This window comes from Pollachius pollachius (assembly GCF_949987615.1).
Source record: "Pollachius pollachius genome assembly, chromosome: 1".
NCBI lineage: Eukaryota > Metazoa > Chordata > Actinopteri > Gadiformes > Gadidae > Pollachius > Pollachius pollachius.
In genome coordinates, this window is record NC_136934.1 from 47,501,521 (window position 1) to 47,516,520 (window position 15,000).

General features: G+C 46.6%; 1 protein-coding gene across 1 annotated transcript in view; it reads right to left on the reverse strand.

Moving 5' to 3' along the window:
• Nucleotides 1-15,000, reverse strand: part of LOC307080559 (triple functional domain protein-like) — a 132,815-nt gene that overhangs the window by 55,185 nt on the left and 62,630 nt on the right. The window contains 4 exon segments of the mRNA XM_079743321.1: nt 2,588-2,754; nt 3,998-4,193; nt 11,184-11,358; nt 12,507-12,676. Coding sequence (XP_079599447.1) covers nt 2,588-2,754; nt 3,998-4,193; nt 11,184-11,358; nt 12,507-12,676 — 708 coding nt within the window.

Here is a 15,000-nt window from a genome sequence, read left to right on the forward strand (position 1 = left end):
TATTAACATGTGTTTACCCAGGGGACTTCTGGCTAGACTCAGATCCACACGTGTCTTTGTGAGTGTGTGTGTGTGTGTGTGTGTGTGTATGTGTGTGTATGTATCTTAGTGTGTGTGTGTGTGTGTGTGTGTCTGTGTCTTTGTGTGTGTGTGTGTGTTAGTTTGTGTGTTTGTGTGTGTGTGTGCGGGTGCATGTGTGCATCCCTGAGCTCACAGTTAGCTTGTACCTCATGTTTTCGTATCAGTCACTGTACTTTCCGGATAATTAAGAACAAATATGTACAGCATCATGTTAAAACTCAATGTACATGTTTGTACAGCAGGTTTAAGATGAAGACAATAACATCCTAAATATGTATACATACCTTGGAAGGTCCAATCATAGAAGTACAAAATACATAATACGGCTCATGTGCAAACACCAAATCCCCTTTATGTCAGAGCAAATAATAAATAAACAGAAACAGGGCGAGGATTAATGGCCAGCAGTTGTGTCCTAGTTCTGCGTTAGTGGATTGCTCCACTTTCTCAGCATGCTGCAGCGAATGAGTCAGTCGACGAGGGACTACAGAGTTTGAATTGTGAGACAGAAATACGACTTGGATATGTTTAAAAGTGAGTTTCACACGCAGACTTTTTAGATGTTTTACTTCATGCAACAGCTTGTTTTTCCTCTACTTATCTGAGCGAACTAAAATGATGTGTGGGGTCCCCCAAGGATAAATTATTGCGTTGCCTTGATATTTTTATACTTAGGAACCCACTTTAGCAGATTTGGAAAACCAACACTGATCAAGTGCATGGAGCGAATGAAGGACTGGATTTGCCCCAAGTCCCTCCGGCTAATTAAAGATAAACACTGGAATAATACTATTTGATGCCAAAGAGGAAAGATTTAAAGTAAACGCTTGAAGTGAATCTGAATCAGTGGCATTGAAGTATAAAAACAAAATCTGAAATCTTGGTGTAATTATGAAGTGTTTTATTAATTATGTACTGTTTTTCACCACTTCATTTCTTATATCCTCATGTTATACTTTTGTATTATTCTGCTTACATTTCTCCTTGTTTTGTTTATTTTCTTTTAATGGTTGTCCTTTTAAGGAATTTATGTGTGATTTATTCCTTTGTGTAGCACTATGGTCTTGTATTTGAAGGATCTAGATAATCAAACTTACCTTGGAGGCTTATATCCTGTTTCTATTTCTCATTTTTATATTAAATCTTCTTTGGGGATGTGTTTCTTACCATTATAATTTATTTTATACTGCCTTATATTGCCTTTTTCTTAAAAATAAGCAAAAATCTTAAAAAGAAATCAGTGAACGATCTAACATCTACACAACAATATCACAATCTGAGTACACACAACTCGTTCAGCTCAATGGTACAGGCCGACACACAAAACCTGGTAGTTCACACACCAAAACCGTTCATTTGTAATTTCCCTATAGCCGTAATGCCTTTGAAAGCGGAAAGGCACACATTAGCAATTTCCATGTTACTAACGTTAACCTCCATCTCCGTACCACCTGAAACTATAACTCCTGGAGCGTAAGCAGGGGAGGCGCGGGCGAGGGGCTGTGTGTTTGTTGACACAGCATGAGTCATCGGCCACTACGTTCGTGTTCAGACACAGACCCCGGCCCCACCCCCTGAAGCATCACCACTGCAACACATGGAGGAATGTGTATGTTGCTGGGGTGTGTGTGTGTGTGTGTGTGTGCGTGCATGTGTGCGTGTGTGTGTGTTGGCGTGTCTGCGTGTGTGTGAGTGTTTGACATCAACCCTGACACGGCCAGCGCTTATTTGCCCAAAGGTGTGTCTGTCTGTCTGTGTCTGTCTGTCTGTCTGTCTGTCTGTGCTTGTTCAGTTCTGACACGTGCCGTCGACCTTTGACCGCGTGCTGCAGTTGCCATGTCAACAACGTCCGTGCGTGCGCATGTGTGTGCACGTGCAAGCCTGTATGTATGTGCGTGTTTGTATGTTTTTGCGTGTTTCTGTTTGTGTGTGTCTGTGTGTGTGTGTGTGTGTGTATATGTGTGTCTGTGTGTGTGAGTGCATGCGTGCGCATGTGTGTGCACGTGCAAGCCTGTATGTATGTGCGCGTTTGTATGTTTTTGCGTGTTTCTGTTTACGTGTGTCTGTGTGTGTGTGTGTGTGTGTATATGTGTCTCTGTGTGTGTGTGTGCATGCGTACGCATGTGTGTGCACGTGCAAGCCTGTATGCATGTGCGCGTTTGTATGTTTTTGCGTGTTTCTGTTTGTGTGTGTGTGTGTGTGTGTGTGTGTGTGTGTGTGTGTGTGCATGCGGGCGCATGTGTGTGCACGTGCAAGCCTGTATGCATGTGCGCGTCTGTATGTTTTTTGCGTGTTTCTGTTTGTGTGTGTGTGTATGTGTGTCTGTGTCTGTGTGTGTGTGTGTGTGTGTGTGTGTGTGCAAGCATGTACGTGCCCATTTGTACGCACGTGGTCGCGTGCGTTTGTGTCTGTGTGTGTCAGCCTGTTTGTGCGTGTGTGTGTGTTGTTGTGGTTAGCCCGTTAGCCCGCTAGCCCGTTAGCCCGCGGCGGCGGCGCTCCAGCCCACCTGCTTGACCTCGGCCTGCAGGTGCCTCAGCTGGACGCACTGCTCCAGGTGGCGGCGCTGCTGCTCCGCCGCCAGGTCCAGCTCCTGCTGCTTCTCGTGGAGGAACTCCAGCAGGTCTTGCACCCGCGTGGCCATGTCCACGTCGCGGTCGCACAGCAGCTCCACGCCTGGCGGAGGGAGGGAGAGGGCCGGACGTAAGGCGACGCTGTGGCTACACGGTATCGGGTCGTCCATTTTGTTTAGATCTGCTTCGGTGGGGGGGGTGTGTGGACTTCGGTGGGGGGGTGTGATTATAGTGAACAGGTTGTTGTATCGGCGTTCTCTCAAGTCGTTATTACATGTAACATGCGTTACATGGAAGTAAATTATAAAAACAAACAGTCCTAACCTATTTTCTATATTGGCCAAAATAGTTTTTTTTTTCCTAAATTATCATTTTGGTCACTGTGACAAAAGAGAATGGATGGCTATGTATTTGATCATAGAAGGCATGCTAAAATGTTTGGAGCTACGGTAGGCATTTTTTTGTCCTATTTTGTAATTATCCCCGCTGCATCCATGTAATAATGTCAATGTATCAATTGGCTGACCTATACCCCTCTGTCTACCCACCTAACCGGTTACCTGCCCGAGCTCTGCCTGAGTCTTCCACAAGGCCAGGCAGACCTGAGGCTAAAGCTGGCGAGCTCTTCATGTGTTTGGGGAAAGTGGGTTTGTAGGGAGACCAAAAGGGAGACGTAGGATCTTTCCGGTTGGATCCCTCAAAAATGAAGCCTATTCCGGCAGGTCACTCGCAAACTACTTACCCTATCTTTACAACAAAAACAAGCTAAAACACGTTTTTGGTTTCACTGGCAGTTTTGAGCAGAGAGTTCTAGGCAAGAGGGGGGCATGTCATCCCCATGGTTACAACCTATGCCAACTTCATGACACCTTTTCAGCACCGTCGTTGTGTAACTGTTATGAGCGTTGTAATAAGCGATGTTGCATATGAAATCCCCCACACACCGTAGCGTTATGCTTTAGGTGTCCGAGAATCCTAACCCTCACACCCTCACGTGGACATTAACAAAGACGATAATCAGTCCCTCCAGAAAAATGCAGTGTTTTTTTGGGATTGTTGCGGCCAAAATCCTTGATTATGCGGCACGTTTTCTTAAAAAATGAGATGAAATATGCGGCATATTTATGAAGTTTTATGCGATGAAATTGCGGGAACTTCGAAGAAATGCGGGAAATTGCGAAAAATGCAGCTTTTCGATGACGTTCACGTCGCGTCATTACGTCACTTCATAACGTTCCCATGGCAACAGGGGGCAATGCCGGCTCTTGTGTGAAGTAAACGCAACATTTTTCAACTTTCTGCAAAAAAGTCTAAAGAGAATCCCTGGTCCAGGGCTCCGCACTCACCGGAGGCCTGCACTTCGGTGACGTACTGCAGCAGCTCCTGGCCCTGGTGGATGACGTCGAAGGTGAGGTTGTTCATGGTGAGGGCCTTGTCGGCGTGGTGCTGCAGACGCTGCTCTGCCAGGGGCAGGTCCTCTGTGTCAAACTCGCCCATCTGCTGGGACAGCTCCTCGTTCCATGACTCCAGGTCCGAGATCACCTGCTTGAAGGAAGGAGAGAGCGGTAGGAGATAGGTGATGAGGCTTCAAAACAAAAGTTGCATCATATTTGTAGTTACAACTGGAGTACAATTTTGTGTATGTGTGCATATTTACTATCTACATTTTGTACAAAATACCCTTGTAAGCCAAACTTTTTCGTTTATATTTTTTACTCCTTTTATTTCTTTTCACTTCTATTGAGCAATCAAAGAAATATTGTATCAGTAACAATTTTCCTCAGGATTAATAAGTAATCACAGTATTATGTATTAAATCCTGTTAATTAAATTAATCCGTTAATTAAATTAACCTCAACCCCAAAATTAACCCTATATTGTTTTACTAGTTTTAATAATACAATAATAATTAATTGAAAATTAATAATACGACCATTCTGCAATCGCACAACCTATACACAACGTGCAACACAAACACACACACACACACCAACCCACGCAGGTATGCGCACAATATTCCCAAAGTATGACAGTGCTGAATACAGTATAGGGAATATGAACCGCTCGCTGCTCCATGTTTTTCCATTCCACAATTGTGCAAGAACGACAAAAGAATGGTGAGTTCATGACTCCAAACGCCCAGCGGGGCTGATGTGTTGGTGCTTGCCCTGAAGCACCAAGAGGAATCCCTGCATCACAAGACCAGCGGGCACCTCCTGCTCCTCTCCGACTTCCCTCAGTCTTTTCACAGCATCTCGTCAACAACCAGAGACACTGGTGATAGTATGCACCGGCCTTTAGTGTCCCGAAGGCTTCATTGTCCATAAATCCAATAATTCCAGAAAACGTTGTTGTCGTGCAAGTGGTCCTCCTCAACACTTTATGGAAACTGTTGTTTTCATAGCCTGGGTCTAAGGACACTGATGCCTTCAGGACTCTCAGGCCAGTGTCTCTGGTTGACGAGACACTGTGGGAAACGGTTGTGTTCATATCAACATGTAACCCCGTGGATGAGTTATTGAAAAGTATCGCACGCATATGCAAGAGAAGGATCTTCATAAAGCGATAATCAATCAGTGGGAAGCCATGCAGACCGTGTTACCGTCATCACTTTACAACAACAACAAAATAGAACCTGCTGTCAGGTACATCAATGCGAGACAGAGCAGAGGTCTGTAAATCACTCTTAAGTTAACAGCCAGTGACAGACCTCTCAGCTGTTGCGGAGTACAAGAAGACACGAGAATGCGCTCATGCATGCCTCAACAGCTGGATCCTCAACTCGAAGGATATTCAAGCTGTAAGGAGGTGTCGCATGGACGTGCCTGGTGCCACTAAACAGTTTTTCCAATTTTTCGTAGAGTGAAAATGAGCTGCCTAAAACAGTTGCTTTGTCAAATCTGCCGTCGTGAAATTGAATCGCCGGCGTCTTAGTTACAAGTCCTTCAACTAGGTTAAATTGGCTGCCACGGGGAAATATAAAGAAATAAATTGGTTGTCACACTGATGTCAAACATCCTTTTAATGAATGATCTCAACAATGGCAGCTGTAGCCGTAGAAAAAACTGATATTATGTGGTGGTGCATAAAAACACAAGTACAGCAGATGTATCAAACAAACTCTTATTTTGTAGTATAATTATCTCCTTAAAAAACTGGAATAAATAAAGATATGATACAAATGAAAATGAAACCATTCCCCAGTCACAACTCAAACATTCACACCCATGCCTACACTTTTGAAATAGCGTCATAGATGTACACGTAGGGCTGGGTGATTAATCGAATTTTGAGCGTCAAATGCTCACAAAACTAATATAGTTGAGTTGAAAAGTTCTTTATTTTTAATATTATTTTTTATTTATTTCTTCTTCATTAAATGTTTTTTTGAAATTGCAGAACACCTGGATACATATCTGTGCATTATTTTAGATTTGAATATTTTCTATTTGACCATTTTGTGTATTGTTTTAAGGCGAGATTTCGAAGTTCTCAGTTACAAAGTGTTTTTTGGGAGAGACATGCTGAATAAGTGCATCATGTTTTCAAACTCAAAAATAATCGTTTGAATAATCTTGATATCAATATTGACCAAAATAATCGTGATTAGGATTTTTTTCCATAATCGAGCAGCCCTACGTACACAACACAGGCTAGGAGCATGATCCCCATATCCGAAGTGTCTTGGTTCCATCCCCTCATCCTTGCACTACTCATAAGCACACCGACCAAGATGCCACCCCCCCCGTCTCCTCTCGTCTGTATCTCTATACGCTTTGAATCAAAGTGACTGCTAATCCTCTAAATAACTACTAATATCCATGACCGCCATAATCACTTAAACCAGCTTTTGTGATTAAATTTTCAAAGAAACGTGTCCGACAATTTTCCTTCTTGATATCTTCTATTTTCAAGACTCCTTCCCGTCTGAACAGAAACAAAAACGACAGAGAACTTTACTTTAACCATATCCGACAAAAATCCCCCAAATCCGGATCACCCCATAATTCTCCTCAAAACGCCATGTAAATAAACCCTCAAACACTGGGTTATGTTACCTGAAAGTCAGCCAAAAGATGCACTGGTGTGTGTAGAAGATCCCCTACCCCCCTACTTATTTACACTGAAGCCCCTAGCAGTCATAAAGCAACCAGCTCGGAGCTGAATCCCCCTCCGTTCACACAGATGGTACCCAAGTGCGGCGATAGCTCAGTTTACTGTGGATCTCAGGCCAAGGGAAACACTTGATAAAGTATTTGCTATAGGTTGCACTACCGGCTATCGCTTCTATGAAATCCTTCTCACTTGCCTACTAAGAGAGTGCAACGATAAAGTAAAATAAAATACAAATGAAATACAGTATATCGTACTGACAGAGGAAGAACGCTAGCGTCAATAAGCCACGATAGCAACCGTATAAATAAATAACAACCGTTTCACACGCATTTTAAAGTAAGCTCTTTGGAGTTGAAGTGATTTACAGAGCAGTAGCAAATTACCTGGGACTTCTCTTTACTCCTGTTTCGCCTCCAGTGAATGTTTAATAAAATCCCCTCCCGGTATAGAAAGACCATCTCCGTGAACTTTCTAGGAGCATTGCACAATAACCGACTGGGTTACTGAGCCTACCTCTTAGCTTTACTAGATCTTAGCTTGACTCTCTGTTGGAGGTAGACACAGGGAGAGGGAGAGAGAGAGAGAGAGAGAGAGAGAGAGAGAGAGAGAGAGGAAGAGGGCTGTTCCCTGGAGGAAAGCCGTTGTAAGCCACGTGTGTTTCATGTGAACTCCTGCCCTCTCTTCAAACACACACACACCTCCCTCATCCAGCAAATCCCGAATGATTCTTAAGGCAGAGGATAAGTGTTTGTGTGTGTGTTTGTGTGTGTGTGTGTGTGTGTATGTGTGTACGCGCACGACACACATTCGTGTGTATTCATGTGTACGTGCGGTTTGGTTTGAGATTTTGAGAGCCGCTATTCATTCCTATTCACGTGCATGTGCACGTATGAGTGCATGTGCGTTTGTGTCTGTGTGTGTGTGTGTGTGCGTATGTCTGCGTGCGTGCGGACACACTTGTGTTGGCTCGACACACGATGGCTGCGTACGAACAGTCCACTCGCCACACTGAACCGATGGGCAGACCTAATGTGCAAGACTACACCACCGTCCCCCTGAGTTCCACCAACCAGACCCCACTGCTAACACCCCCACCTGGTGCTGCGTGTGTGGGCAGGCTGGGAGACCCATGGAAACCATGAACACTTATTAGGAGGACGGTTGGTTTGGGAAGGTTTGCCATCCTCAATCAACAGGCATAACGCTGGTATATTCCCCCTTACGTATCTATCGATGAAGGCAATGTTAAGGATAAGGAGACATCCAGAACTGTTGTTAAACTATAGCATTATGAATTCACTCAGCACAGAATTCGTATTTGTGATTGGCTCCGTGCCATATAATCCCGGGAATATTTTTAAGAAAAAAGATACTTTTGTGAATCGAGACCCAGGTTATGAGGTCACTCAGCAACTGTTTCAGCCAATCAAGGGCAGCGGTTTATGAGACACTGGTCAAGTTGATTTTAGAATAACTAGATGCGATTGCGTCACCATCACTGTGACATCACGTTCAGTTTTTATAGCCCTCAGGTACAGTATTTCAGTGTTCACCAACACACACACCTAAACCACATGCTCAGACAGATATTGTGCATACTTTACACATTACACAACACAAATTACACACACACACACACACACACACACACACACACACACACACACCCTTTCATTCCTCCTGATCATTGACTAACCCTCTTCTCATAAGATGTAATAATAACAACTCAGAACATCACTCAATCAACACTCGATCAGTCAGCCATGGCTTCAGGCTGCCAGTGGAACAAGGTTTGGTTTACAATAAGAAGCAAAACCACAGCCAGAGCGACAAGAGAAATATTCACATGCAAGCCCTACTGTGAGGATCCATTTGTGCTCACAGTGGATAATGAAGTCATTAATGTGAAATACATGACGAAGTAACAAGGCTTTTGGTAGGGTACTCTGTTTAATCTCCGATACAGAGTGTTGAGTGTTGGCTCTGTGCGTTCAAACAAGCTGTGTTCAGCGTGCATCGCAGACACACTGGCTATGGTTGTAGCAATGGGGAGAGTCTTCAATGGACTCTCAGTCTCTGTGCTGCTGCTGCTGCTGCAGCAATGTAAGAACAGACACACTCACACATACACACACACACACAGAAACACACACACACGCAGACAGAAACACACACACGCAGACAGAAACACACACACGCAGACAGAAACACACATACACACACACACACACACACACACACACACACACACACACACACACACACACACACACACACACACACACACACAGTCTGCCATTGCCTCTCCTTTGTGGTTACCACCTTAGACAAGCACCATAAGGCTCAGATATGTAAACCACACCCACCAAGTCATCTCCCCCCCCGCTACAGCATAAAGCCTCCTGACTCTCAGACTGAACATCCACACCACACTAACCGCATATTCAATGCAAAACGTCCTGATAAGTACAGCTGGCCTTAATTACAGACAGGCTATTATTAGATACCGTTAATTATTTAGAACGGCTGTTCCATTTCCATTCAAAAATCGTGATTGCGAGTATAACTCCGTGCATACACGCGTGTCGTGACACAGCAATGTGGTGATGATACTAATTGTAATAATTCCCAATTGTCATAATAATGAAATATTTGCTGAAACATTATGCACATAAAATGAGGCTCACACCCACTATTAAAGGCAAATCCGGTGTAAAATGGATTTGGGTTATGTTTGGTATGATAATTGTTGTTTCTTTTGTTCGTTGTTTTTTCCTTGGCTGAAAAAACGGCCCCATACATATTCCCAGCTCTGTTTATTATTTACCCTTCATATCAAAGTCCTATTTTTAGATTGTGCGAATAGCGGTTTTTTATTAGGTTTTTGTTTCCAAACATGTCGCACATTCAAGCGCTCGTGCAAAGCGGCGGCCTCTGTAACCATGGGAACCGCGTAAACCCCTCCAGGGCATTCGGTGGTGTTGTTGTGTTTTTTCGAATATCATTTCTACGAGAAAGTGTTTTCGTGGGGCCGACTGTGTATATTAAGCTGTCACTGTGGCCTGTTTTTCTTTCACCCAGCCCCAGGTCGCTTGTTAGTGTTAAACGATGTCAAGATGAAAATGACACGTTTCTAAGTGGACCCTTCTAATACACTTTTTATACTTTAACGACAATTGTTTACTGAACGTGTATTTATCGTGATGAGCAGGAGGGATCTCAGCGGGGGGGGAGGGGGTGGGACAACCCTCCCACGGTATTCAGCTTGGCTGCCACCCACACTAAATCTGTACTCTAAATAAAAGATGTGTGTGTGTGAGGTGTGTGTTATCCTCTCCGCCTTGCACAGGATGGGTGTTAAGCCTCATTTCGAAGGCTTCCCCTCTCACACGAGTCTGGACCCACCGCTGTTCATCGCCAACGCATCCAAGGCTGGAGATACAGTGTGAGCTTTAACAGCAGATGTTGACAGAATCAATCAGACGATAAACACCCGGGGAAAGCGTGGATTTGTCGGTTGACCTAATCACCGATGGTCTCTAGTTGAGACATCCACTCACCCCCTGCCCCCCCCTTCTACATACACACACGAACACACACACACACACAGTCTGCCATCGCCTCTCCTTTAACATCTTTAGCGCCTTTTAATTTTTTCTTAGACAGCACCATAAGGCTAATAAGGATATGTAAAGCACACCCACGGAGTCATCATCAACCGCTCTCCCTACAACATACAGCCACCTGACTCCCACACTGAGCACCCACACTAACAACAACACACACACACACACAGCCCCCCACACACTCACCCATACACACACACTCACCCATACACACACACACACACACACACACACACACACACACACACAAACACACACAGATGACCCCCACCCCCCGACACACACACACACAAACACACAGGTGAGCCCCTCCCCACACACTCACCCATACACACACACTCACCCATACACACACACAGACACACACACACACACAGATGACCCCCCCCCACACACTCACCTATACACACACACAGACACACACGCACACACACAAACACACACAGATGACCCCCACCCCCCACACACTCACCCATACACAAACACACTCACCCATACACAAACACACACAGACACACACAGATGACCCCCCCCCACACACACACACACACAAACACACACAGATGACCCCCACCCCCGACACACTCACCCATACACAAACACACTCACCCATACACAAACACACTCACCCATACACAAACACACACAGACACACACAGACACACACAGATGACCCCCCACACACACACACACACACAAACACACAGGCGAGCCCCCCCCCCCCCCACACACACACTCACCCATACACAAGCACACACACACGGACCCCCCTACCCCTGGCGGGACTCACGTCGATGGCGTCCCTCTCGAAGATGCGCAGCTGGAGGAAGAGCTCCAGCTTGATCTTCCTCTCCTGGAAGAGCTCCTCCATCTGGGCCTGGGCCTCGTCCAGCTGCTGCAGCACGCTCTCGATGTGCGCCATGGAGCTGTTGTGGGGCGTCTTGTTGCTGGAGATGGCCGAGTCCCTGCAGGGGGGCACGGAGGGTGGTGGTGGTGTTAGAGAGGGTGGTGGTGGTGGTGGTGGTGGTGGTGGTGGTAGAGAGGGTGGTGGTGGTGGAGGAGGAGTATTAAGGGGGGAAGGGTCAACAGGTGGTTCTTTTTAACCAGATGGTGTGTGTGTCCGTGTGTCCGTGTGTGTCTGTGTGTGTGTTTGTTAGCTCATGTGTGTGTTTGTGTGTGTGCGCGCTTGCGTGTGTCTGTGCGCATGCATGTGTGTGTGGGTGTGCATGTTTGTGTGCGTGTGTGCACACAAACAAGCCTGTGTGCGCGTGTGTGTGTGTGTGTCTGCATGCGTACATGTGCGTGCATGCGTGTGCACATGTGCGTGTGCATGTGCTCGCATTGTTTGTCCCCGAGAGTGTGCGCACTCGTGCCTGTGTGTGCGTGCGTGTGTGTGTCTCGGGAAGCCTCCTCTGTGTCAAAGCGGTGGGACCCATGGGCGGGGGACCACAGCTCATTGATCGCCGTGACTCCCGGTGCGACGGGATCGCTGAGAGGATTAAAGGTGCTTCTTCAGACACCGCGCCCCTGCCCCCGCCCGCCCTATGGGTCCCACTCATGAGCTCCCTGTGATCTGCACCGCGTCCGCCCCCCCGCTGCCATCTTACACAGAGTAACGTGCAAGAGCGCGTCTCCTCCGAGGAACATGGCGATGGCTGACCGGGGCACTTTGTCGGTTAGCTGCCTGCGCTCTGAACCCTGCGCTCGGCCACTTGGTTCAATTAAAGAAAAACGTCTGCGTGTACGTGTTTGTGCACACACGTCTGTGTGTGTATGCAATAGTCTCTCCGTGTTTTCTGTGCGTGTGTGTTCATATGTGTTGGTGTGTGTGTGTGTGTGCGCGTTTGTGTGGCTGTGTGTGCGCATTTGTGTGTGTGTATGCGTGTGTATATGTGTGCATGTATGTGTGTGTGTGTGTGTGTGTGTGTGTATCTGGATTTATGTGTGTGTTTGTGTGTGTGTGTGTGTGTGTTTCCGTGCGCGGGCAGTTGCGCGCGTGTGTGTACATTTGCATAAATGTGTGCGTGTGTGTGTGTGTGTGTACGTCTCTGCATGTGCATGTGCGTGCGGCTGTGCGCGTGCGTGCTTTGGCGCGTGCGTGCGTTCCGCCCACCTGAGCTGCTGGATGAGGTCCTCCCCCTCCTTGATGACGTTGACCGTGGCCTGCAGGGTGGTCTGCTGCTGCTGGCCGAACCTCTTGATCAGGTCCTGGACCGCCTCCACCGACTCAGCGTACACGTCGTCCAGCAGCTCCTTCTGCAGCTCCTCCAACCACGTCCACAGCTGGGGGAGATGGACAGCTCAGTGCCACCAATGGAACGACGGGAAGGAGCCCCTCCCCTCACCTCCACCCGTAAGCCCTCCCACAACGGAAGAGTTTGCGTAAAACGGTCGATGCATGATGGATGCCGAGCAGAACGCTAGGTCGGACGTCCGGAGTGTAGCCGGCGAAGACGGGATTTTGGTGCTTTCAACTTTTAAAACTGGTATTTACGTTTCAAGATGAAGAAAGACGTTTTGGCTTTCGTGGTTTTAGAACATCAACCAAAGCTGTGATCTGATTGGATCCGCTTCAAGAAGTCAGCCTCAACCGGAGGTCATAGGTGAACTAGTTTGAACCTGAGCACAGCGCCAAGGTGGATGATCTGAGCTATCCGCTACACCTAAGGTGGAGCCAACACTGTACTGAACTTTGATGCTAAGCTCCATGTAAATGTGTATCTTATCCTAGCTATCTTTGTTGCATAAGGGGAATGGGTTAACCTAGCGATTGTTAGTGCTTTGCACTTGGTTCTATGAACATCCTTACTGTATCGACAGCGATATATTGTTGTTTCATTGTTGTACTTTGGATAACAGCGTCTGCTAAATGCCCTAAACATAAATGTAGAGGAATAAATTGGCAATGCTAGCTACGGCGACACCGTTCCTGCTCATGCTAATCACGTGTCGATCGTATAAGGGGTCTTTGCTGACTCAGGGTGCCGCTGAATAGATCAACAGCAAACAGGAACAACGGGCGAGTGAGACGGTGTACACATCATAAGCTGTGAACTGGGGAGGATAACAAGCAGGCCGGAAGCGCAGATGGGCGTAGTAATGGTCATTCACAATCACCATCACATGGGGGTTATATGGGAGAGATTAGCCATCTGGGAGCATTGGCACAGTGTCTTTAAGGCCTGGCTCGCTAACCCAGGATAATGAGAGGTTTACCCTGGTGGCTGTTGCTAGGTTTCACCCCAGTATCTACTGCAGGTCTAGTACTCAATCCCGACTTCCCGAACACAGTTGAGGTGAACACATAACAACATTTAGTCGTTGGTCCACACTCGAGAGGTTGAGAGTAATTACTGATGTGTTCTCTAAAGCGCTCTGGGTGCCAACGCTTTGCAGTCTGGGCTGTGTCCTTTGATTCAAATTAGCGTCACACAACACAACTTCCCAATTAGATTAGCGGAGGCGCTAATCCGAAAGCCCTGCCAACCAAGTGTACAGGAAAGGTGGAACAGCAAGGTAGGCAGGGGAAAGACACCGACAATATTGGAGGGAAACATTTTCCACCAGATAGAAAATGGCAATCGAAAGGAAGGTAACTACCAGATTGAATGTAATGTGCGGTCTTTTCAGAGGTTGTTGTTTATGCAAAGGCGTGGCTGTACCTATCGATTTACCTCAAAAGGTGTCTGCCTCTTTACGTCTGCTTTTGTGGGCGCCTGCGTGTGTAATAGTCTGTCTGTCCTTCTGTCTGACAATGACGCACGCATGCATGGCACGCACACTTCAAGTGACCCACACTGGTGGGAAGACAGATGGGGTGATAGCGATTAGTCCATGTGGAGCCTAAATGTTGTGCTGGTTAACAATGCCGTGGCTGCATGACTCATGTAAACAGGAAGTCACAGTCAAGGCCACTAGTTCAGCACTGGACAACATCTTAGTGTGGAGCACTCAAAGTGACACACCACTGAGAGAAGAGTCGTGATTGGACATTTTACTGCTTCCAAATTCCCCCCCGTCCCCCATAACTGCCATCCAACCAAGACGAAGAAGAAACTTAGAAGAAGAAAGAAAATCTAAGAAGACAATAAGCATTGGTGATTCGCCAAGAGCAGCCCCAACATCATCAGCAGGGAAATGAATAGGTGAACACAGACTAAAGCAATTCATTAGGGAACTTTTCTTTCATTTTTATGGCTGCCCGTTATAACTGTGGTGCTGGTTGGCCCCGTTAAACCGTCTGCTTGGACACAGTGGGTCGGCCTGCTTTCACATAATAACCCAGGTTGTAATCATGAAATTGTACCAGTAATATCCTCCGGGCCCCAGTTTGGAGGAGAAACAGCAACGAGGGCTTGTTGTTTTAGTAATGACATGTCTGGAGACATTGAGGAGGGGAGCCTGCAGAGCTTTGCTAATCGTGCAAAGGGAGGGGGGAAGGCTTCCAGTCCCTAACAGGACTGGAAGGGGGAGCGTACGGAGAGAAGAGGAGGAATAAGAGGAGAAAGAGATGACAGGAGAGACGTGAAGGAGAAAGAGAAAGGAGGAGAGCCAAAAGGCAGAAACAAAGAACACTACGAAACAAAGAAATAGAGGATAAATGACAT